The sequence below is a fragment of the Coregonus lavaretus genome, assembly GCF_964263955.1.
Source record: "Coregonus lavaretus genome assembly, chromosome: 5".
Taxonomy (NCBI): domain Eukaryota; kingdom Metazoa; phylum Chordata; class Actinopteri; order Salmoniformes; family Salmonidae; genus Coregonus; species Coregonus lavaretus.
The window spans coordinates 30,408,331-30,431,512 of NC_139992.1; the positions used below are offsets into that span (position 1 = coordinate 30,408,331).

Sequence of the window (23,182 nt, forward strand, 5' to 3'; positions counted from 1 at the left end):
ATATCTGTATTCCCAGTCATGTGAACTCCATAGATTAGGCCCTCATGAATTTATTTCAATTAACTGATTTCCTTGAACTGTAACAGTAAAATCTTTGAAATTGTTGCATTAATATTTTTGTTCAGTGTATGTTTTAGCAAAAATAACACTGCATTTAGCCATGGCAAAATGCATAGAATTGCAGCAAATTAGCGTTAAAACACAAAATCTCTCAAGTCCATGGCTTAATATGTATAATTGCAAGAAATTAGATTTAAAACTGCAACACTTTCTCCAAGCTCCATGGCAGAATGTGTAGAATAGCAGGACATTTTCTTTAAAACTGAATCTATTTCTCTCAGCTCCATGGAGAAATGTGTAGAATTGCAGGAAATTGGCTTAAATATATTTTTTAAAGTCTCTACACCACCAAGATGGGGGCCTCTAAAATGTTCTCAAATATCCAGCCTCGCCAACGGACCGACCGAGCCCATTGCCACGCCCCTACGACGCCTACCACCCCTTTTTGATCCAGAAAAAAAACCTGGAACAGAAACACCATTTATTTTGCAGGAGGGAGGAATTGCATTAAATAAAATAATTCATTTCCAATTATTTACCATCGGTAAGGACGGGGTGACGCTAGTAATATACAGTGGGGAGAACAAGTATTTGATACACTGCCGATTTTGCAGGTTTTCCTACTTACAAAGCATGTAGAGGTCTGTCATTTTTATCATAGGTACACTTCAACTGTGAGAGACGGAATCTAAAACAAAAATCCAGAAAATCACATTGTATGATTTTTAAGTAATTAATTTGCATTTTATTGCATGACATAAGTATTTGATACATCAGAAAAGCAGAACTTAATATTTGGTACAGAAACCTTTGTTTGCAATTACAGAGATCATACGTTTCCTGTAGGTCTTGACCAGGTTTGCACACACTGCAGCAGGGATTTTGGCCCACTCCTCCATACAGACCTTCTCCAGATCCTTCAGGTTTCGGGGCTGTCACTGGGCAATACGGACCTTCAGCTCCCTCCAAAGATTTTCTATTGGGTTCAGGTCTGGAGACTGGCTAGGCCACTCCAGGACCTCTTACGGAGCCACTCCTTAGTTGCCCTGGCTGTGTGTTTCAGGTCGTTGTCATGCTGGAAGACCCAGCCATGACCCATCTTCAATGCTCTTACTGAGGGAAGGAGGTTGTTGGCCAAGATCTCGCGATACATGGCCCCATCCATCCTCCCCTCAATACGGTGCAGTTGTCCTGTCCCCTTTGCAGAAAAGCATCCCCAAAGAATGATGTTTCCACCTCCATGCTTCATGGTTGGGATGGTGTTCTTGGGGTTGTACTCATCCTTCTTCTTCCTCCAAACACGGCGAGTGGAGTTTAGACCAAAAAGCTCTATTTTTGTCTCATCAGACCACATGCCCTTCTCCCATTCCTCCTCTGGATCATCCAGATGGTCATTGGCAAACTTCAGACGGGCCTGGACATGCGCTGGCTTGAGCAGGGGGACCTTGCGTGCGCTGCAGGATTTTAATCCATGACGGCGTAGTGTGTTACTAATGGTTTTCTTTGAGACTGTGGTCCCAGCTCTCTTCAGGTCATTGACCAGGTCCTGCCGTGTAGTTCTGGGCTGATCCCTCACCTTCCTCATGATCATTGATGCCCCACGAGGTGAGATCTTGCATGGAGCCCCAGACCGAGGGTGATTGACCGTCATCTTGAACTTCTTCCATTTTCTAATAATTGCGCCAACAGTTGTTGCCTTCTCACCAAGCTGCTTGCCTATTGTCCTGTAGCCCATCCCAGCCTTGTGCAGGTCTACAATTTTATCCCTGATGTCCTTACACAGCTCTCTGGTCTTGGCCATTGTGGAGAGGTTGGAGTCTGTTTGATTGAGTGTGTGGACAGGTGTCTTTTATACAGGTAACGAGTTCAAACAGGTGCAGTTAATACAGGTAATGAGTGGAGAACAGGAGGGCTTCTTAAAGAAAAACGAACAGGTCTGTGAGAGCTGGATTTCTTACTGGTTGGTAGGTGATCAAATACTTATGTCATGCAATAAAATGCAAATTAATTACTTAAAAATCATACAATGTGATTTTCTGGATTTTTGTTTTAGATTCCGTCTCTCACAGTTGAAGTGTACCTATGATACAAATTACAGACCTCTACATGCTTTGTAAGTAGGAAAACCTGCAAAATCGGCAGTGTATCAAATACTTGTTCTCCCCACTGTAAATCGTAGGAACAAGACATTTAGATCCAAACAAACTGTCATCCAGTCTACGAATAATTTGTTTATCACATTCTATCGTTCTTTCATTCTATACTTAACCCTTCCATCTCAGTTCAGCTATAGGTTTGTACAGTATAGTGTAACCTTGGCTAGTGGCACATGTCAAGTGAGTTGATGGCAGGAGGGAACACATTTATGCATGCATGTTCGGTTCTGCTGGCCTTGACAGCTCAGACACACGCATGGCAGTCATACTGCTCTAGTGAATGCAGGTGAGAGAGGCGTTGTACACAGACACGCACAGACACATAAGCAAGCATGTACGTGCACACACACAGCCATCTTATTTCAAACTACTGTCTGGAGTGGGAAAAGAACTAGCCTAGACGAACGAAAGTAGGCAGCTATACAGTGCAATGGTAGGGGAAGCATTTTGCGCAAGTGTCACTGTCACCCCAGGCCGGGCCTGTCTCTGCTCCTGCAGTCAGTGTTAACCAGATTCATTCCCCCCTCATCAGGCTCCAGTCAGAGGGCTTTATTAGGCTGGAGATGGAGGCCCTGCCGTCCCAGCCCCACTAACACACTCTAATGCATCAATCTAGTGGGGGGGTCTTGCAGGGGCTCTGCTGGGGCTAACTGTAACTCCACAAGGCAGTTTTTTGCTTCTCTCTCTCTCTCGCCGTTCCATGTCATTTCAGCAAGCCATGACACCCACCATCTCAGATTGTTCTGAAATGGTTTCTGTAGTTAGAAACAAATAATATAAGCATTCCTGCAACATTATTTTGATTCATTGCACACAAATTGGCCATTTTAATTTATAGGATTAACATCATTCAGTAATTATAGTACCTAACATCCGATTTGGACCCAAAAAAATTATAACAATGAGTAAGACGAATCCAAAGAAGTGGTCAGAAGCCATCCACAGACCCCCCACACCCCACGCCAATCCCACTCCAACAACATCTATATAAACTCAGCTAAAAAAGAAACGTCCTCTCACTGTCAACTGCGTTTATTTTCAGCAAACTTAACATGTGTAAATATTTGTAAGAACATGACAAGATTCAACAACTGAGGCATTAACTGAGTTTCACAGACATGTGACTAACAGAAATTGAATAATGTGTCCCTGAACAAAGGGGGGGGGGGGGTCAAAATCAAAAGTAACAGTCAGTATCTGGTGTGGCCACCAGCTGCATTAAGTACTGCAGTGCATCTCCTCCTCATGGACTGCACCAGATTTGCCAGTTGTCATGCTGGAGGGTCATGTCAGGATGAGCCTGCAGGAAGCCTGCAGGAAGGGTACCACATGAGGGAGGAGGATGTCTTCCCTGTAACGCACAGCGTTGAGATTGCCAGCAATGACAACAAGCTCAGTCCGATGATGCTGTGACACACCGCCCCAGACCATGACGGACCCTCCACTTCCAAATCGATCCCGCTCCAGAGTACAGGCCTCGATGTAACGCTAATAAAAATAAAATAAAAATTATTTAACCAGGTAAGCCAGTTGAGAACAAGTTCTCATTTACAACTGCGACCTGGCCAAGATAAAGCAAAGCAGTGCGATAAAAACACAAACACAGAGTTATATATGGGATAAAAAAATACATAAAGTCAAAAAATAGAACAGAAAATATATATACAGTGTGTGCAAATGTAGCTAGTTATGGAGGTAAGGCAATAAATAGGCTATAGTGCAAAATAATTACAATTAGTATTAACACTGGAATGATAGATGTGCAAGAGATTATGTGCAAATAGAGATACTGGGGTGCAAATTAGCAAAGTAAATAACAATATAGGGATGAGGTAGTTGGGTGGGCTAATTTCAGATGGGCTGTGTACAGGTGCAGTGATCGGTAAGGTGCTCTGACACCTGATGCTTAAAGTTAGTGAGGGAGATAAGAGTCTCCAGCTTCAGAGATTTTTGCAATTCGTTCCAGTCATTGGCAGCAGAGAACTGGAAGGAATGGCGGCCAAAGGAGGTGTTGGCTTTGGGGATGACCAGTGAGATATACCTGCTGGAGCGCAGACTACAGGTGGGTGTTGCTATGGTGACCAATGAGCTAAGATAAGGAGGGGATTTGCCTAGCAGTGATTTATAGATGGCCTGGAGCAAGTGGGTTTGACGACGAACATGTAGTGAGGACCAGCCAACAAGAGCGTACAGGTCACAGTGGTGGGTAGTGTATGGGGCTTTGGAGACAAAACGGATGGCACTGTGATCCATATACATCCAAATAGGAAGCCAATTCTAGATTTAACTTTGGATTGGAGATTCTTAATGTGATTCTGGAAGGAGAGTTTACAGTCTAACCAGACACCTAGGTATTTGTAGTTGTCCACATACTCTAGGTCAGACCCAATAAGAGTAGTGATTCTAGTCGGGTGGGCGGGTGCCAGCAGCGTTCGATTGAAGAGCATGCATTTCGTTTTACTAGCGTTTAAGAGCAGTTGCAGGCTACTGAAGGAGTGTTGTATGGCATTGAAGCTCGTTTGGAGGTTTGTTAACACAGTGTCCAATGAAGGGCCAGATGTATACAAAATGGTGTCGTCTGCGTAGAGGTGGATCTGAGAGTCACCAGCAGCAAGAGCGACATCATTGATATACACGGAGAAAAGAGTCGGCCCAAGAATTGAACCCTGTGGCACCCCCATAGAGACTGCCATAGGTCCAGACAACAGGCCCTCCAATTTGACACATTGAACTCTATCTGTGTTAGGTGAATTATTTAACAAACTATTTTAGTGTCTCTGTGCGTCTCCCAAAAGGTTGTAAGTCTTTTGGGATTTAAGTAACGGCCAGAGTCCCGGTCTGCATAGTCAGAGATATTTATTCATTGAGAATTCTGCCATCACAATTTCAGAGTCCATCTTTTATACTCCTACGTCATACAAAAAGAAATCCCTTCCCTCTGTAGGCGGGCTGTAGTTTTCCACTCTAAAACTGCTCTACTGACCTTCAGTTCACACACACACACATATACACACATGCATACACACATACATACACACACACACACACATATCCTACTCCCTGCTTTACTCAGTTATTGCCGCTCTCACAATATTCTGCACCATGTTTTCATAACAGTTTCTCCCCTCCCTAAATTGGGAGGCCTCTTTATCTTAGTTTCTCAGTTGTCTTTGTTGTCTGGCCTAACTCTTACTCACATTGCTAAATAGTGGCTCAATGCCATAGCCTTTACTGGTCCTACACTCACACATTTCTAACACATTATACACAGTTTCAGGGTGTAATAATTAGTCATTAATAATTAATCTATCAATCTGAGAAGTAGTTGGTGAACCAGGCGAGGCAGTCATTTGAGAAACCAAGGCTATTTAGTCTGCCAATAAGAATGCGGTGGTTGACAGAGTCGAAAGCCTTGGCCAGGTTGATGAAGACGGCTGCACAGTACTGTCTATTATCGATCGCGGTCATAATATCGTTTAGGACCTTGAGCGTGGCTGAAGTGCACCCATGACCAGCTCGGAAACCAGATTGCATAGCGGAGAAGGTACGGTGGGATTCGAAATGGTCGGTGATCTGTTTGTTAACTTGGCTTTCAAATACTTTCGAAGGGCAGGATGGATATAGGTCTGTAACAGTTTGGATCTAGAGTGTCACCCCCTTTGAAGAGGGGGATGACCGCGGCAGCTTTCCAATATCTGGGGATCTCAGACGTTACGAAAGCTGGTAGAGCACGGCGCTTGTAACGCCAAGGTAGTGGGTTCGATCCCCGGGACCACCAATACACAAAAATGTATGCACGCATGACTGTAAGTCGCTTTGGATAAAAGCGTCTGCTAAATGGCATATTATATTATATTATTATAACAGGCTAGTAATAGGGGTTGCGACAATTTCGGCAGCTAGTTTTAGAAAGAAAGGGTCCAGATTGTCTAGCCCAGCTGATTTGTAGGGGTCCAGATTTTGCAGCTCTTTCAGAACATCAGCTGTCTGAATTTGTGTGAGGGAGAAGCGGGGGGGTGGCATGGGCAAGTTGCAGCGGAGGGTGTAGAGCTGGTGGCAGGGGTAGTGGTAGCCAGGTGGAACGCATGGCCAGCCGTAGCAAAATGCTTGTTGAAATTCTCGATTATTGTAGATTTATCGGTGTTGATAGTGTTTCCTAGCCTCAGTGCAGTGGGCAGCTGAGAGGTAGTGCTCTTATTCTCCATGGACTTTAGTGTCCCAAAACTTTTTGGAGTTAGTGCTACAGGATGCAAATTTCTGTTTGAAAAAGTTAGCCTTTGCTTTCCTGACTGCTTTGTGTATATTGGTTCCTAACTTCCCTGAAAAGTTGCATATCGCGGGGGCTATTTGATGCTAAGGCAGTACGCCACTGGATGTTTTTGTGCTGGTCAAGGGCAGTCAAGTCTGAGGAGAACCAGGGGCTATATCTGTTCTTAGTTCTGTATTTTTTGAATGGGGATGTTTATTTAAGATTGAGAGGTAATTACTTTTACAGAACAACCAGGCATCCTCTACTGACGGAATGAGATCGATATCCATCCAGGATACCTGGGCCAGTTCAAGTAGGAAGGCCTGCTCGCTAAAGGGTTTTAGGGAGCGTTTGACAGTGATGAGGGGTGGTCGTTTGACCGCGGACCCGTTACGGACGCAGGCAATAAGGCAGTGATCGCTGAGATCCTGGTTGAAGACAGCGGAGGTGTATTTAGAGGGTAAGTTAGTCAGGATGATATCTATGAGGGTACCCATGTTTACGGATTTAGGGTTGTACCTGGTAGGTTCGTTGATAATTTGTGTGAGATTGAGGGCATCTAGTTTAGATTGTAGGTTGGCCGGGGTGTTAAGCATATCCCAATTTAGGTCACCAAGCAGTACGAACTCTGAGGATAAATGGGGGGCAATCAATTCACATATGGTGTCCAGGGCACAGCTGGGGGCTGAGGGGGGTCTGTAGCAAGCGGCAACAGTGAGAGACTTATTTCTGGAAAGGTGGATTTTTAGTAGAAGCTCAAACTGTTTGGGCACAGACCTGGATAGTATGATAGAGCTCTGCAGGCTATCTCTACAGTAGATTGCAACTCCACCCCCTTTGGCAGTTCTATCTAGACGGAAAATGTTATAGTTGGGGATGGAAATTTCAGAATTTTTTGTGGCCTTCCTAAGCCATGATTTAGACACTGCTAGAACATCAGGGTTGGAGGAGTGTGCTAACGCAGTGAATAACTCAAACTTAGGAAGGAGACTTCTGATATTAACATGCAAGAAACCAAGGTTTTTACGGTTACAGAAGTCAACAAATGATAATGCCTGGGGAGTAGGAGTGATACTGAGGGCTGCAGGGCCTGGGTTAGCCTCTACATCACCAGAGGAACAGAGGAGGACTAGAATAAGGATACAGCTAAAGGCTTTAAGAACTGGTCTTCTAGTGCGTTGGGTACATAGAATAAAGGGGGCAGATTTCCGGGCGTTGTAGAAAAGATTCAGGGCAATGTACAGACAAGGATATGGAAGGATATGAGTAAAGTGGAGGTAAACCTAAGTGTTGGGTAACAATGAAAGAGATAGCATCACTGGAGGCACCGATTGAGTCGGTCTCCGCGTGTATGGGGGGTGGGACAAAGGAGCTATCTAAGGCAGGTTTAGCTGGGCTGGGGGATCTACATTGAAATAGTACAATAAGAAATAACCGAAACGGCAATATGCAAACCATATTGACATGGGAGAGAGGCATAAAGCAATCACAGGTGTAATATGAGAGAGCTAAGACAACAGCTGGTAATGGCGACACAGTTTGGGCTGAGGCTAAACATAAACAGGATGCGGTACCGTAAAAAGGAACAGTCCAGCAGGCATCAGCTGTATAGCTGTTATCATAAGGTCCGGTGAACAGCAATAGGATAGTTCGGAGGTAGTTCGGGGGCTGCTAAAGCACTAGCGAGCAAGAGGGCACGGCTAGCGTGTGCTAGCGGGCCGGGGCTAGCAGATGGAATCTTCGTGGTCGACGTCGTAACGGGAAGCCTGTTGTAACCACATCAGACGATTTCGTCGGCAGACCAGTCGTGTTGGATCGGCGTGGCTCCGTGTCAACACTAGGTGGTCCCGTCCGGTTGACAGAGAGGTAGATAGCCGGGAGATGGGCCTAGCTCAGGCTGATTAGCCAAACCACAACGTCCATTTTGTTGCAGCTAGCTGGTAGCGATGAATCCGGTGTTAAAGGTCCAGTGATTCAGTGATTTCGGCAGAAAAACTGATATGTTCTGGGTCGATAACGCGCTCTGCAGACAGTGCAGACTGGCCGAATAATAGTCCAGGCTAGAGCTGGCTGGTAGGTGGTGCAGGCCACGGACAATGGTGAAAAACCGCTAACGGTAGCTAATAGCAACTAGCTAGTTAGCTGGCTACTCCCGTCCGGTAGACCGAGAGGTAGATAGCCGGGATATGGGCCTGGCTCTAGGCTAGCGCGAGGCTAACTGGTGCTTGCATCGGGGGCAGTGGTGATTAGCCAAACAACAACATCCATTCGGTTGCGGCTAGCTAGTTGCGATCCGGTGATTAATGTCCAGTGATTAAATTATTCCGGCAGAAAAATCCAATGTTCTGGGTGAAATACCGCTAACTGTGGCTAATAGCAAGTAGCTAGTTAGCTGGCTAGCTAGTTTCAACTGGAGATTCTAGATAAAAGGTAAGTCAATAATAGAATCCGTTCCACATTGAGTGAGGCGGGTTGCAGGAAAGTATATTTTGTAGAAGGATGAAAAGTCTGATAGGGAAATATGTACGAAAAATACAAAAAAACAGGGTATTTACAGGCTATTTACAGACACACGACAAGAACAGGACTGCACTGCTACGCCATCTTGGATTGAAGATCCATTCCTTCGATGATAAACGCAAATCCGACCATCACCCCTGGTGAGACAAAACCGCGACTCATCAGTGAAGAGCACTTTTTGCCAGTCCTGTCTGGTCCAGCGACGGTGGGTTTGTGCCCATAGGCGACGTTGTTGCCGGTGATGTCTGGTGAGGACCTGCCTTACAACAGGCCTACAAGCCCTCAGTCCAGCGTCTCTCAGCCTATTGCAGACAGTCTGAGCACTTATGGAGGTATTGTGCGTTCCTGGTGTAACTCGGGCAGTTGTTGTTCCCATCCTGTACCTGTCCCGCAGGTGTGATGTTCGGATGTACCGATCCTGTGCAGGTGTTTTTACACGTGGTCTGCCACTGCGGGGACGATCCTGTCTCCCTGTAGCGCTGTCTTAGGCTTCTCACAGTACGGACATTGCAATTTATTGCCCTGGCCACATCTGCAGTCCTCATGCCTCCTTGCAGCATGCCTAAGGCACGTTCACGCAGATGAGCAGGGACCCTGGGCATCGTTCTTTTGGTGTTTTTCAGAGTCAGAAGAAAGGCCTCTTTACGCAATATCACTTATTCTCTGTGTCTCACTGCATTCCTCTCACTCTCTCTCCCTTTCCTCTCATCCTCTTTTACTCGCTCTCTCTCTACCTTCAGCTCCACTAAATCCTTCTGTTTTGTCTCTCTCTCTCTCTGCCCCACAGGGTCTGATGATCCTGCTGCAGAACCTACCCACCATGCACTGGGGCAACGAGGAGGTCAGCGTGCTCCTGGCCGAGGCCTACAGGCTGAAGTTTGCCTTCGCTGACGCCCCCAACCACTACAAGAGATGAGTGTGCCCCCCCCCCATTGCCCCTGGACAGCTAGCTACTGAACCCCTGACAGAGGCCCCCTGGAGGACGGATGGTTGGAGGGACCCCCTCCTAGACTTTCTTGTCCCTCGGCAGTCCATGACCGTTGCTACTAGTAGATTAAAACAAAAACAATGTGTGCGGCACCCTATTCTCTACAAAGTGCATTACTTTTGACCAGAGCCCCAAGTAGTGCACTATGTAGGGAGTAGGGTGCCATTTGGGAAGCAGCCAGAGTGTGCTTCTTGGTATGTGTGTACCGTTCTAACCGACTGTTCTTCTTGACTCCTCTTCTCTTTGTTCTTAATGATGAAATGAAATTTGTGCAACACTCCAACAACATCAATGCCTGTCCCATCGAAGTAGACCCCAACCAAAAAAGAAAGACCTCCAGTCAAGGAGGGAGGGAGGGAGGGAGGGAGAGAGGGAGAGAGAGAGACCTTCTGTACTAGGTTTATATCTGTCACTTTTAATTCCTAAGGAAACTGAGGACACACACGTCATCATTCTAGTCATCCCTAGCTGGCATCGAGCTCTTCTTTCATCTCCGTGCTTTCAGTTCAAGTCAAGCGGTCAATCCCCCAGAGACAAGTAGGTTTTAGTTAAAAAACAGAACCACATTCACATAAAATGCAATAATTAGCTAATAGGGAGATCAGAAAGTATCTGTTATTATTATGGATGGTTTCTTTCTGACTCTGACATGGTCCGCAGGGCTGGATCTAATAATCGAATAATATAATGTCGAACAACACTCTCTGAACTCTATTGTATTATGTCAGATATTTGTGATATTTGTCGGTTGGCTGAGTCAGGGACGAGTGTCGCGTGACTCTGCCTGACATACGATCATCTCTGAACCTTGGACTCACTACCTCACTCAATCAGTCTATCAGTAAAACACATTGGTACAGCACCATGTAGTGGTTAACAGTCACCTTTTAGGCCAGGAGATTTCCTAGTTAGGTCACATGGTCAGAAAAAAAACTCCTGGCCGTAGCCCTTTACACTCGTACCCGTATACGGGATGAAAATGGCAGATTTGGGCATTAATAAACAACTAAATTGGAACGCAGTGGCTGTACAGTAACATGCTATACATGTCAGAGCTCTGTCTCTGCACTTCACAGCGCTGTATGGGTTTTGACTGATATCCGTTCTGAACTTGAGCACCTCGCGCGACCTTGCAGTAAATGAGAATGTGTTTTCAGTCAATTTACCTGGTAAATAATAATAATAATAATAATACATACATACATTTTTTGTTGTCTGAGTGAGGGAAATGCTGTAAATTTTGAAAGATGAGACATTGAGGATTATAATAAATACCGCTTTAATGTCATACAAGCAAGCCAAACACGCGTGAGTCCAAATGTGCACATCACATTTCCATATCATAAAACTCATGTCATATATAGTGTCAACGTTTATGATTACTATGTTTGAAATACAGTTACAACATGACATGGCATCATATACTGGGTTGTTCTGAACAGAATGAGCCTATTTTTGTGTATTGTGAAGAAGATTTGCCACGGCACACGCACTTCAATGCACTCAAGACTCCTTTCTATGCGCACCAAGATTATGATCTGTTTCCCTGAATTGCATTGTGAAAGCAAGTAATATCGTATTTTATAACTTAGCTAGTCATGTTGGCAATAGAACAAGCTTTCAAATGATGCCCACCTGACCTAGATTGCGATTTATAATGGACTGTTTTTGGATTTTGTAAACACAACAGTAATTGTGTGATGATGGGGATGCAGGGTTGTGTTCAAAACAACTACAAGTGTGTTTGCTCTAGTTCCTCAACGGCACAGCTAGGAGAGCTCAAAAAAGCACCTTATAGTTGAAGACTCTTCTTTGAGACATAAAAGTGCTTTGAAATTAACCTAGGAACTGTGCACACGTTGGAGAGGTGTGTGGCCACAAGGAGACACCAGTTAGTCCTCTCACTCAAACCCTTGTTTTGTCTTATGTTGCACCTACGCCACATTTTCCAGGAATGTTCTTATCATGTTACTGAATATATCCAGAGTATTTTCAGATTTTGTTATCAACAAATGCGGTGAAAAGTACAGTAAATGTAGAATGCTCATAAAATCAAGTTTAATAATTTTCCCATAATCTCCTAACTGTTCCCTTTCAATTGCTACCATGGTTATGCATATGCTTTTCATATTTCTTCTGTAAGAAATGTAGCCCTATCCATATAGTCCAATTTCCACGAGTGTAAAGGGTTAGAAATTACTCCTCAAAACCCAGAAGTAGGACCATGAGTTGTGTTTTTTTCTGGTCAGGCTATGTGGTCAGGAAAAACTCCTGGACTACAACAATTAGTAACTGCTCATAGCCCAGAACTAGGGCCCATAGTTTGATTTTTGGTCAGGAAAAACTAATGTGCTGGCGTGGGTCATTGTACCCAGTCCAGTAGCTTTGTTCGTTATTCAGTCTATTCATGAACACTGACTGACTGACTGAGGGTGTTAAGGTGTAATACATGAACTCTCTCCATTTGCCTTAATTTGACTGCTTGATATTTTTTATTTGATGTACCAAACGATGTGATTGTTTATTTTTGCCTGAGGTATCAACTACCACCACCATATTGGTGTAGAGCCCTCAAACTCAAGTCTGGACCAAGTTCCACTCCTGTTTTTCATTGTTCCCCTCTAATCAGGGACTGATTTAGACCTGGGACAACAGGTGGGTGCAATTAATTATCAGGTAGAACAGAAAACCAGCAGGCTCCGGACCTTGTGGGGTAAGAGTTGTATACCCCTTGTGTAGAGGGCTGATATACGATGTAAATTAGACATTGAAATAATATGTACAACTTTTGTCATCAAAAACATCCTGTCAGGTAACGATGAAGACCAATAATTGTTGCATGAACCCCTCAATGATGTGTATGATGATATGTGGGTTGGGAATGTATGGATGGGACAGCTTCATTCTCTCAGTATTTGAACCGCCTCGGCTTCTTTTGATGATGTCGGTAACATTTTTGCTCCATGTCAGTTCCAGGCCCAATTTCCTATTCTCACTGATTAGAAATGGAAAAAAACTGCACTTGATAAAAGTCGATTTTTCCCCCTTTTTTTTAACAAAATATATTATTTGGAATCAGCTTTAAAAAAAGAGAAAAAAAAAAGAAAATCTCTCCTCCCTTCTTTATATACTGTTTACATGATCCTATTAAGTTGTGCCTAATGTAGAGATAGCAGATGATCATCATAGATATTTATTTTACCTTAATTTAAGCTCTCTGCTAATGAAACGAGAACGTTTATTCAGTTGATGCATTCATTCTCTGTGTTTGCGAAGCCATGACAGTTCTGCATCCAAAATGGCACCCTATTCCCTATATAGTGCACTACTTCCGACCAGAGCCCTATGGGCCCTGGTCAAGGTAGTGCCCGATATAGGGAATAGGGTGCCATTTGGGACGCAACCAGTGAGTCCACAGAATCACATCAGTAAGTATAGCAGCTGCCTTCTCTGCTGTCCTTATGTGTTTCAACTTGGTTTGATGTACCGAACAAACCTTACACACACACACACACCTTGGGTAAAAGTCACAAGCCCTGGGATACATTGGTGACCAGGTGACCGTCCGCTGGCTGGAGCCCTCGGACACACACACACACACACACACACACTGGACATTGCAGTCAACATCTCATGGGGCATGACCTAACATGTTTGGTCTGCCTCCTAAAGCCTTTTTTTTTTAGGGTTGTATTTTACTCTTTCTTTTGTTCTGTTTCTTTTCAGAGATCTTAAAATGTTTCTGACCAAACTAAAACTGGCCCTCTTTCCCTTCTGACTTCTAAGACATCAAAGTGTGAATCTCATACAGTGGAGAGGGATCGTGAAAGTGTTTTGGAATTTTAAGTGTACAGAACAAATTAATTTTGAAACAAAGATCTGTAAATAGAAAAATTTGTAAATAAATGCTATATATGACCAAACTGTTTGTATACATTCATGGATGTAAACTAGTTGTACTCTAAATATCAAATCTGAATTTCATGCTTCAATTAAGACATAAGGCCAATGTACCACGGCTAGGGCTGTTTACATTTACATTTTAGTCATTTAGCAGACGCTCTTATCCAGAGCGACTTACAGGAGCAATTAGGGTTAAGTGCCTTGCTTAAGGGCACATCGGCAGATTTTTCACCTAGTCGGCTCGGGGATTAGAACCAGCGACCTTTCGGTTACTGGCACAACGCTCTTAACCACTAAGCTACCTGCCGCCCCAGCTACCTGCCGCACAGAGAGCTGTCCCTGTTCTTATGCAAGACGCAACGCGGAGTGCCTGGGTACAGCCCTTAGCCGTGGGATATTGGTCATATACCACAAACCCCTGAGGTGCCTTATTGCTATTATAAACTGGTTACCAACGTAATTAGAGCAGTAAAAATGTATGTTTTGTCATACCCGTGGTATACGGTCTGATATACCACAGCTGTCAGCCAATCAGCTTTCAGGGCTCCCACCCAGTTTATAATATCAAATAAGATTAGAAGAAGTGTATATATTCAACACCAGAACTATCCAGTGGTTTCATGTCTCCATATCACACAATGAAAACATGAAGATTACAAGTATTTACGTTGTTATTTAAATAACTTTAACCTAGGCTGAGGGCACTCTGACCCAGGCATGCTTAGCAACTGCATAAATAAGTAACTGTAATAGCTTTTACATTGTTTGCCTAGATTGCTGTATTAATAACTTCTGTATTGTATGTGTGTGGCTGCTGATCCCCACACAGACGCACGCACACGCACTACCTCAGCTGGTAAACAGGTTTGTTGTGGTCCCTGTGGAGTGGTGGTGTCGCGGTGCCCCAGGTTTTGTAATTAGGCCCTTTAATGTGTAGAGGGAGTCCCTCGTTCTCTCTACCTCTATTTTCCCCTCCCTCTCCCTCATTAAGCTAACTGATGTTCACAGTGGCAGGAATTAAAAGGTAATTAGAATCACCTGGACTTCCTGAGTCGCTCACACATGGTACAGGTGGCATGGGCTTGTAGAAGAGATGGGACTCACAATGACCCCCTTTTACGGCGGTAGATTCGGCTGTAGGGCATGTACAGTGCTGTACAGAGCAGAGAAATATAGAGTTTGGGAAACGTTGTTTGAGATTTATGATGGCTCAAATAACACCCTACAGTGGTACTACTTTATACAGTGGTAAATAGGGTGTAATTTGGGATTTTGCATTAGAATTATATTGGAGGCCATGTTCCTAAGATGATCACATTCTGAAGAGAAGAATGCAAATTGGAGTGTTTTGTCATGCATTGTTTGATGTCAACATAAAAAATTGTCTGAACTCTGTAGCTGCTGTATATCTACGGCTCTACATGCTGAACTCTGCGTAGTAGCTATGCCTACAGAATGTCTCCATAGAGAGACCGCAGTGCACAGAGAGCTGTCCATACAGAACAGTACACAAGGTTGCTATGGTTATCATCAGTGAACTCTGCTTTAGTGCTCCTCCAGTCTGTAATGAATAGTAATATTAAATATAGTTGTGAGCAGTAATGAACAGGGTTCACAGGATGACAGAAAGGCCACAATAAATAATAAAGAAAGCACTCTATCATGTATAAATTATTTCCCTTTATGTGCAGCCATGAGTGCATTCGGAAATGGCCAGCCATGGGTGGTAGCAAAATAGGTACATGAGGGCAATGCACACCATCACCTTCCAGATGGCATTTTGGCTGTTGAATGGCCTCCTGACATGTCAGTCCAGTTCCATGGCATTGCCGTCTTTATTAAATGAAATCAAAGTCAAATCAACATTTATTGGTCTCGTTCACAGATTTGCAGGTGTTATAGCAGGTGCAGTGAAATGCTTATGGTACGATCTCCAACATTGCAGTAGAATGTCTAGCAAATACAATACAAATAATACAAAATCTAAACAACAAATGACAGAACGACTCCAATTAACAATCCAGAGTAGATACATTAGCATGAGCATGTCAGAATCCAGAATATACAGTGCATTTGTAAAGTATTCAGACCCCTTCACTTCTTCCACATTTTGTTAAGTTACCGCCTTATTCTAAAATGGATGAAATTATTTTTTTGCCTCATCAATCTACACACAATACTCCATAATGACAAAGCGAAAAACAGGTTTTTACAAATGTAAAACAGAAATACCTTATTTACATAAGTATTCAGACCCTTTGCTATGAGACTCGAAATTGAGCTCAGGTGCATCCTGTTTCCATTGATCATCCTTGAGATGTTTCTACAACTTGATTGGAGTCCACCTGTGGTAAATTCAATTGATTGGACATGATTTGGAAAGTCACATACCTGTCTATATAAGATCCCACAGTTGACAGTGCATATCAGAGCAAAAACCAAGCCATGAGGTCGAAGGAATTGTCCGTATAGCTTCGAGACAGGATTGTGTCGAGGCACAGATCTGAGGAAGGGTACCAAAAAATGTCTGCAGCATTGAAGGTCCCTAAGAACACAGTGAACTCCATCATTCTTAAATGGAAGACGTTTGAAACAACCAAGACTCTTCCTAGAGCTGGCTGCCCGGCCAAACTGTGCAATCAGGGGAGAAGGGCCTTGGTCAGGGAGGTGACCAAGAACGTGATGGTCACTCTGACAGAGCTCCAGAGTTCCTCTGTGGAGATGGGAGAACCTTCCAGAAGAACAACCATCTCTGCAGCACTCCACCAATCAGGCCTTTATGGTAGAGTGGCCAGACGGAAGCCACTCCTCAGTAAAAGGCACATGACAGCCCCCTTGGAGTTTGCTAAAAGGCACCTAAAGGACTCTCAGACCATGAGCAACAAGATTATCTGGTCTGATGAAACCAAGATTAAACGCTTTGGCCTGAATGCCAAGTGTCACGTCTGTTTGAAACCTGGCACCATCCCTACAATGAAGCATGGTGGTGGCAGCATCATGCTGTGGGGATGTTTTTCAGGGACTGGGAGACTAGTCAGGATCGAGGCAAAGATGAACGGAGCAAAGTATAGAGAGATCCTTGATGAAAACCTGCTACAGAGCGTTCAGGACCTCAGACTGGTGCGAAGGTTCACCTTCCAACAGGACAACGACCCTAAGCACACAGCCAAGACAATGCAGGAGTGGCTTCGGGACAAGTCTCTGAATGTCCTTGAGTGGCCCAGCCAGAGCCCAGACTTGAACCCGATCTAAAATCTCTGGAGAGACCTGAAAATAGCTGTGCAGCGACGCTCTCCATCCAACCTGACAGAGCTTGAGAGGATCTGCAGAGAAGAATGGGAGAAACTCCCCAAATACAGGTGTGCCAAGCTTGTAGCGTCATACCCAAGAAGACTCGATGCTGTAATCGCTGCCAAAGGTGCTTCAACAAAGTGCCGAATAAAGAGTTTGATTTCATTTTTTCACTTTTAGCTTTGTCATTATAGGGTACAATTTAATCCATTTTTGTGTCATGACTGTCCTGTGAGGATCCAAATAGGTCAGATCAGGTTTGCAATGAATAACTTCAACCAGACCCCCTCTCACCTGCAGAGGGGGGGGGGGAACTGTTGGGGGGTTGACACCTCACGCCCTGTTGTAATTCAAGGAGAGAAGATTCAGGTCTCCCTCTCCAATGTTCACCAGAGGAATGTGCCTTTGTTTCCACAAACCTTTCCCGCCGAAACTCTTAACACATTCTAAAGCGAATACTGGACCAATATTTCTAACATAGAATGTGGGGAATGGTCAGAGGCGATCTATAGAACACTAATGTCAATTGGGTTGTTATTTTGTGATGTCATTAAAAATGTTTTAAAGGAAAGTATACCCCTTATATATGCGAAGTTCCATCTTATGAGTTGTGCATGTAATATGGAAAATGATTAAAGTATTTTTGTTAAGATAGGGATGTGATTTGAGAATGCTATAAGAGATAATTGTTTTCCATAAGCTTTGCACAGTAAGTAGTCACGCCCCCGAGTGAGGTCAGAGAGAGTGTCAGCCTGACAGAACCGGCCCTTTCGAGCGGAATGTATAAAAGGATGGGTTATGAATTAACATATCAGACCAGAAAATGTGATGCACCGCTACACGTTTAGAATGGTTGGATCTTTGAATCTCAACACAAGGTGGAGAGAATAAACTCCCCTCCCGGACAATCACTGGTACGGCTGATTAGCTGTCCTAAGTAAAGTATCTTCGAAAGCTAATTTACAGTGCATCAGTATTCATCCCCCTTGCCGTTTTTCCTATTTTGTTGCATTACAACCTGGAATTTAAATGGATTTTTATTTGGATTTCATGTAAAGGACATAATACGTGGTCCTCTGTAGCTCAGCTGGTAGAGCACGGCGCTTGTAACGCCAAGGTAGTGGGTTCGATCCCCGGGACCACCCATACGTAAAAATGTATGCACACATGACTGTAAGTCGCTTTGGATAAAAGTGTCTGCTAAATGGCATATTATTATTATTATTATTATTATTATACACAAAATAGTCCAAATTGGTGAAGAGAAATGATTCTAAAAAATAAATAATGGAAAAGTGGTGCATGCATATGTATTCACCCCCTTTGCTATGAAGCCCCTACATAAGATCTGGTCTAATCAATTACCTTCAGAAGTCACATAATTAGTTAGATTGCACACAGGATAACTTTATTTAAGGGTCACATGATCTCAGTATATATACACCTGTTCTGAAAGGACCCAGAGTCTGCAACACCACTAAGCAAGGGGCGCCACCAAGCAAGCTGCACCATGAAGATCAAGGAGCTCTCCAAACTGGTCAGGGATAAAGTTGTGGAGAAGTACAGATCAGGGTTGGGTTATAAAAAAATATCCAAAACTTTGAACATCCCACGGAGCACCATTTAAATCCATTATAAAAAAATGGAAATAATATTTCTCCACAACAAACCTGCCAAGAGAGGGCCGCCCACCTCATGGACCAGGCAAGGAGGGCATTAATCAGAGAGGCAACAAAGAGACCAGCTGCAAAGCTCCACAGCGGATATTGGAGTATCTGTCCATAGGACCACTTTAAGCCGTACACTCCACAGAGCTGGGCTTAACGGAAGAGTGGCCAGAAAAAAGTAATTGCTTAAAGAAAAAAATAAGCAAACATGTTTGGTGTTCCCCAAAAGGCATGTGGGAGACTCCCAAAACATATGGAAGAAGGTACTCTGGTCAGATTAGACTAAAATTGAGCTTTTTGGTCATCAAGGAAAATGCTATGTCTGGCGCAAACCCAACACCTCTCATCATCCCGAGAACACCATCATGTTTTTTCATCGGCAGGGACTGGGAAACTGGTCAGAATTGAAGGAATGATGGATGGCACTAAATACAGGGAAATTCTTGAGGGAAACCTATTTCAGTCTTCCAGAGATTTGAGACTGGGACGGAGGTTCACCTTCCAGCAGGACAATGACCCTAAGCATACTGCTAAAGCAACACTCGAGTGGTTTAAGGGGAAACATTTAAATGTCTTGGAATGGCCTAGTCAAAGCCCAGACCTCAATCCAATTGAGAATCTGTGGTATGACTTAAAGATTGCTGTACACCAGTGGAACCCATGCAACTTGAAGGAGCTGGAGCAGTTTTGTCTTGAAGAATGGGCAAAAATCCCAGTGGCTAGATGTGCCATGCTTATAGAGACATACCCCAAGAGACATGCAGCTGTAATTGCTGCAAAAGGTGGCTCTACAAAGTATTGACTTTGGGGGGGTTCTGTTTTTTTGTCTTATTTCTTGTTTGAATACTTATTTCCCTCATTAAAATGCAAATCAATTTATAACATTTTGTTGTTGTTATTCTGTCTCTCACTGTTCAAATAAACCTACCATTAAAATTATAGACTGATCATTTCTTTGTCAGTGGGCAAACACACAAAATCAGCAGGGGATCAAATACTTTTTTCCCTCACTGTACATACACATATACATACATATATATATACATATCCTTTTAAAATATATATTTCCCTTTATTACTTTCCAACCCCACCACCCCTTCCCTAATTGGAGTAAACTAGTGAACAACAACGCTTAGGCCTCTACTTCCAGCTTATACATACCTAATCCATTTTATGGACAGTCAATTTTACAGTAATTCTATTTTGTTTGTTTTTACTCATGAACTTCCTCTACCCTCAACCTCTCTGATCATTTTTCTTTATTTTTACTATTTTCTGCGTTGTAAAATAGTAGTGAAGAAATCAAAACTATGAAATAACACATATGGAATCATGTAGTAACCAAAAAAGTGTTAAACAAATCAAAATATATTCAAATAGCCACCCTTTGCCTGGATGACAGCTTTGCATACTCTTGGCATTCTCTCAACCAGCTTCACCTGGAATGCTTTTCCAACAGTCTTGAATGAGTTCCCTCATATGCTGAGCACTTGTTGGCTGCTTTTCCTTCAAACCTCTCCTCTGGGACCCTCAACCGACCTATTCCACTGATAGCAAACCTGATCCAATTTGTCAACTAATTATCAAGCTCTTGATCAGGTGAATTAGGTGAGCTAGTTCAGGGCTACAACAAAATTGTGAAATGTCTGGGGGTCCCCGAGAGGAGGTTTGAAAACCGCTTATCTAGAGTAGACTATGTTACAATATGAAAAAGACAAAGGCCTACAAACTGTAATGCTCCTGATGGCATGGTATGAAGTCATAACACTGATGTTGATGAGTTTGAGTTGAGTTTAGTTGTGGGGTTATTTGTAAGTAGACAAGTATTGATACTGCTGAAGAGATTGGATTAACAGCTATTAACCAATGTCAACACATCATGTAGCTATAGTAATCACACACACTCTCCCCTCCCCTCTTCCCCTCTGCAGTGATGTCTATTTTTACTGAGAAATGATTAAGTAAGAAAGGCTTTACAAAGAAGAATGTAACATTCCATCTAGCTAGCTACACATCAAAGTTTTGTCCTTGAGATCCTTGTCCTTTGCCTCGCGCTATAGGCTATATATCTGCTGCTGTGCTGGCTGGAATTGTTGCAGGCTTGGCAGCCCTAAGTCTTGCAATGATTAAGACCGAATGGTTTGATGCTGCCCAGCCAGCTCATGTGGAACACATAATTGCCTTCGAGGGATAAGCCCCAGCCCCGGGTGGAGCCCTGGACACTCATTCCCTTCTAACGCCAAACGTCACAACCACTTATTCAAATGACAGCTCAATGGAATAATAACGTGCTAGCTCGGCACATTTACCCCTAAAGAACCACGCGCTGTGACTATATACACACACACACAACTATGATGATAATGTATATGTGTAGCTATGGTGGTCTGCGAAAACATATTCTCCTCCTATTCTCTTCTCTCTCACACGCATACTGTAGGCTACAATAGAGGCGCCAGCAGCCACATTTGAATATGGAGAAGCTAATTATTTACAATGTGCAGATGTAATTTGATGACTCTGCAGTCAGCAGCCCTGCTTTCTGAGTCTCTGTCTGCGTACCAAATGGCAACCTATTACCTGTATGGTGCACTACCCTGGGCAAACGTAGTGCATGCAATAAGGAATAGGGTGCCATTTGGGATGCTGCCTATGAATCACCCATTTCAGGACAGAGTGCCCCAAGGCATGGGCCTGCATATATTTGGGCAGGCGGAGTGAGTGAGTTGGTTGGTTGGGCTAAGTTGTCCCAGGAAGGTGCGTCATGCCTCAGCTGACCCTCTCGATCCTCTATCCCTAACACACCTCCCCCTGCCCTGACCTGGCCCATCAGACTATAGTGTGACAGTCCCCCTGTCTGGATATTACCCCCCATGCATATCTGCAGTGTACACACACACACCTTACAGACCCCACCCCACACACACACACACATGAATCTAGCCTGGGCCGTCCTCTATCCTCCAGATATTGCTGTATATTAATTAGCAGGATGCGCTGGGAGTGAATCAGAGCCCCTTTGGCTGCTTATTATGCGGTCCGCCTCGTTAGCAGACGTGATTTAATATTCATCTTTCTTTCAGAGCAGGGTGCCTCTTGCTGCTGCATTTTTAACAGGCGAGGAGAGGCTTGGTGCCCAGGGAGAGGGAAGGGAGCTTAGGAAGAAGCTGAGCATCCACAGTGTTTTTTAACCCTCACAACTAAACCAAAACACACATAGTAAGAAGGCTGATTCCCACTGAAACAGTTAGCTAAGCATTACATTTACATTTTAGTCATTTAGCATACGCTCTTATCCAAGCATATGTTTGTATACTGTACTGTCTATTGTAGAAGTAACCAAACCCAGCCAAAGCAGGGGGAAATGTGCTGCCCACTCAGAATAAGGCAGCTGTTTGTACTCTTTATGGTAGATGTAATGCAAAGTTTAGTGTGAAAGGGATTGTAGGGAAAGGAGCAACACAGGGGTAGGTAGATGCAATGCTTTGCAATGTTGCACCCCAATGAATAAGCAAGTGGTGTTTGATGGATTGTAAGGTCAAGGCCAAACACTGGTGCAAAGCCTGACAAGGGAAATGCACCACAACATTGCCAAGCAAGTGTTTATCATTGTAAAAATCATTGTTGATGTCATTCAGATTATTCCCCTTCTAATCAGGAGGCTCTGAAACCCCTGCCAGTCTCTGAACTCCCTGGGTCCTCAGTGCCATGGTGGTGATGAGCTACTACACATTAGTCTAGTTGTTGTGAGTGTGGAGTACAAGATTCCTTGTGCTGGAGTCAGCTGTTTAAGTCCCCTCACTGAACTGAACAAGTCACTGTGTTTTGCAATTGCATTTCATTGTTTTACTGCAAATTAACTTAAACAGATGCAGAATTGGGCTCCCGAGTGGCGCAGTGGTCTAAGGCACTGCATCTCAGTGCTTGAGGCGTCACTACAGACCCCCTGGTTCGATTCCAGGCTGTATCACAACCGGCCGTGATTGGGAGTCCCATAGGGCGGCGCACAATTGGCCCAGCGTCGTCCGGGTTTGGCCGGTGTAGGCCGTCATTGTAAATAAGAATTTCTTCTTCTTCTTCTTCTTCTTCTTAACTGACTTGCCTAGTTAAATAAAGGTCAAATAAATAAATAAAATAAAAATCCCCAGCTGAGTAACTCTGCTGTACTGTAGACTTTAGCCCACTGTTTGTAGTTGATTGTTTCATGTATTGTTCTTTTGAGTTACAGCTCTTCACTGTCCTTTTATAGCAAACATCACGCAGGCACGCACACACTCACTCTCTCTCCTCTCCGACTCTCACTCACTCACTCACTCACTCACTCACAGACACACAGACAAGCACCACA

At 43.8% G+C, this 23,182-nt stretch overlaps 1 protein-coding gene across 1 annotated transcript in view; it reads left to right on the top strand.

Moving 5' to 3' along the window:
• LOC311129131 (TBC1 domain family member 22B-like) overlaps window positions 1-12,040 on the top strand; it is a 193,745-nt gene extending 181,705 nt beyond the window's left edge. Inside the window, exon 14 of the mRNA XM_084161423.1 lies at window positions 9,773-12,040. Coding sequence (XP_084017549.1) covers window positions 9,773-9,901 — 129 coding nt within the window. The 3' untranslated portion in view covers window positions 9,902-12,040. The remainder of the gene's footprint in view (window positions 1-9,772) is intronic.
• Window positions 12,041-23,182: the final 11,142 nt, after the last annotated feature.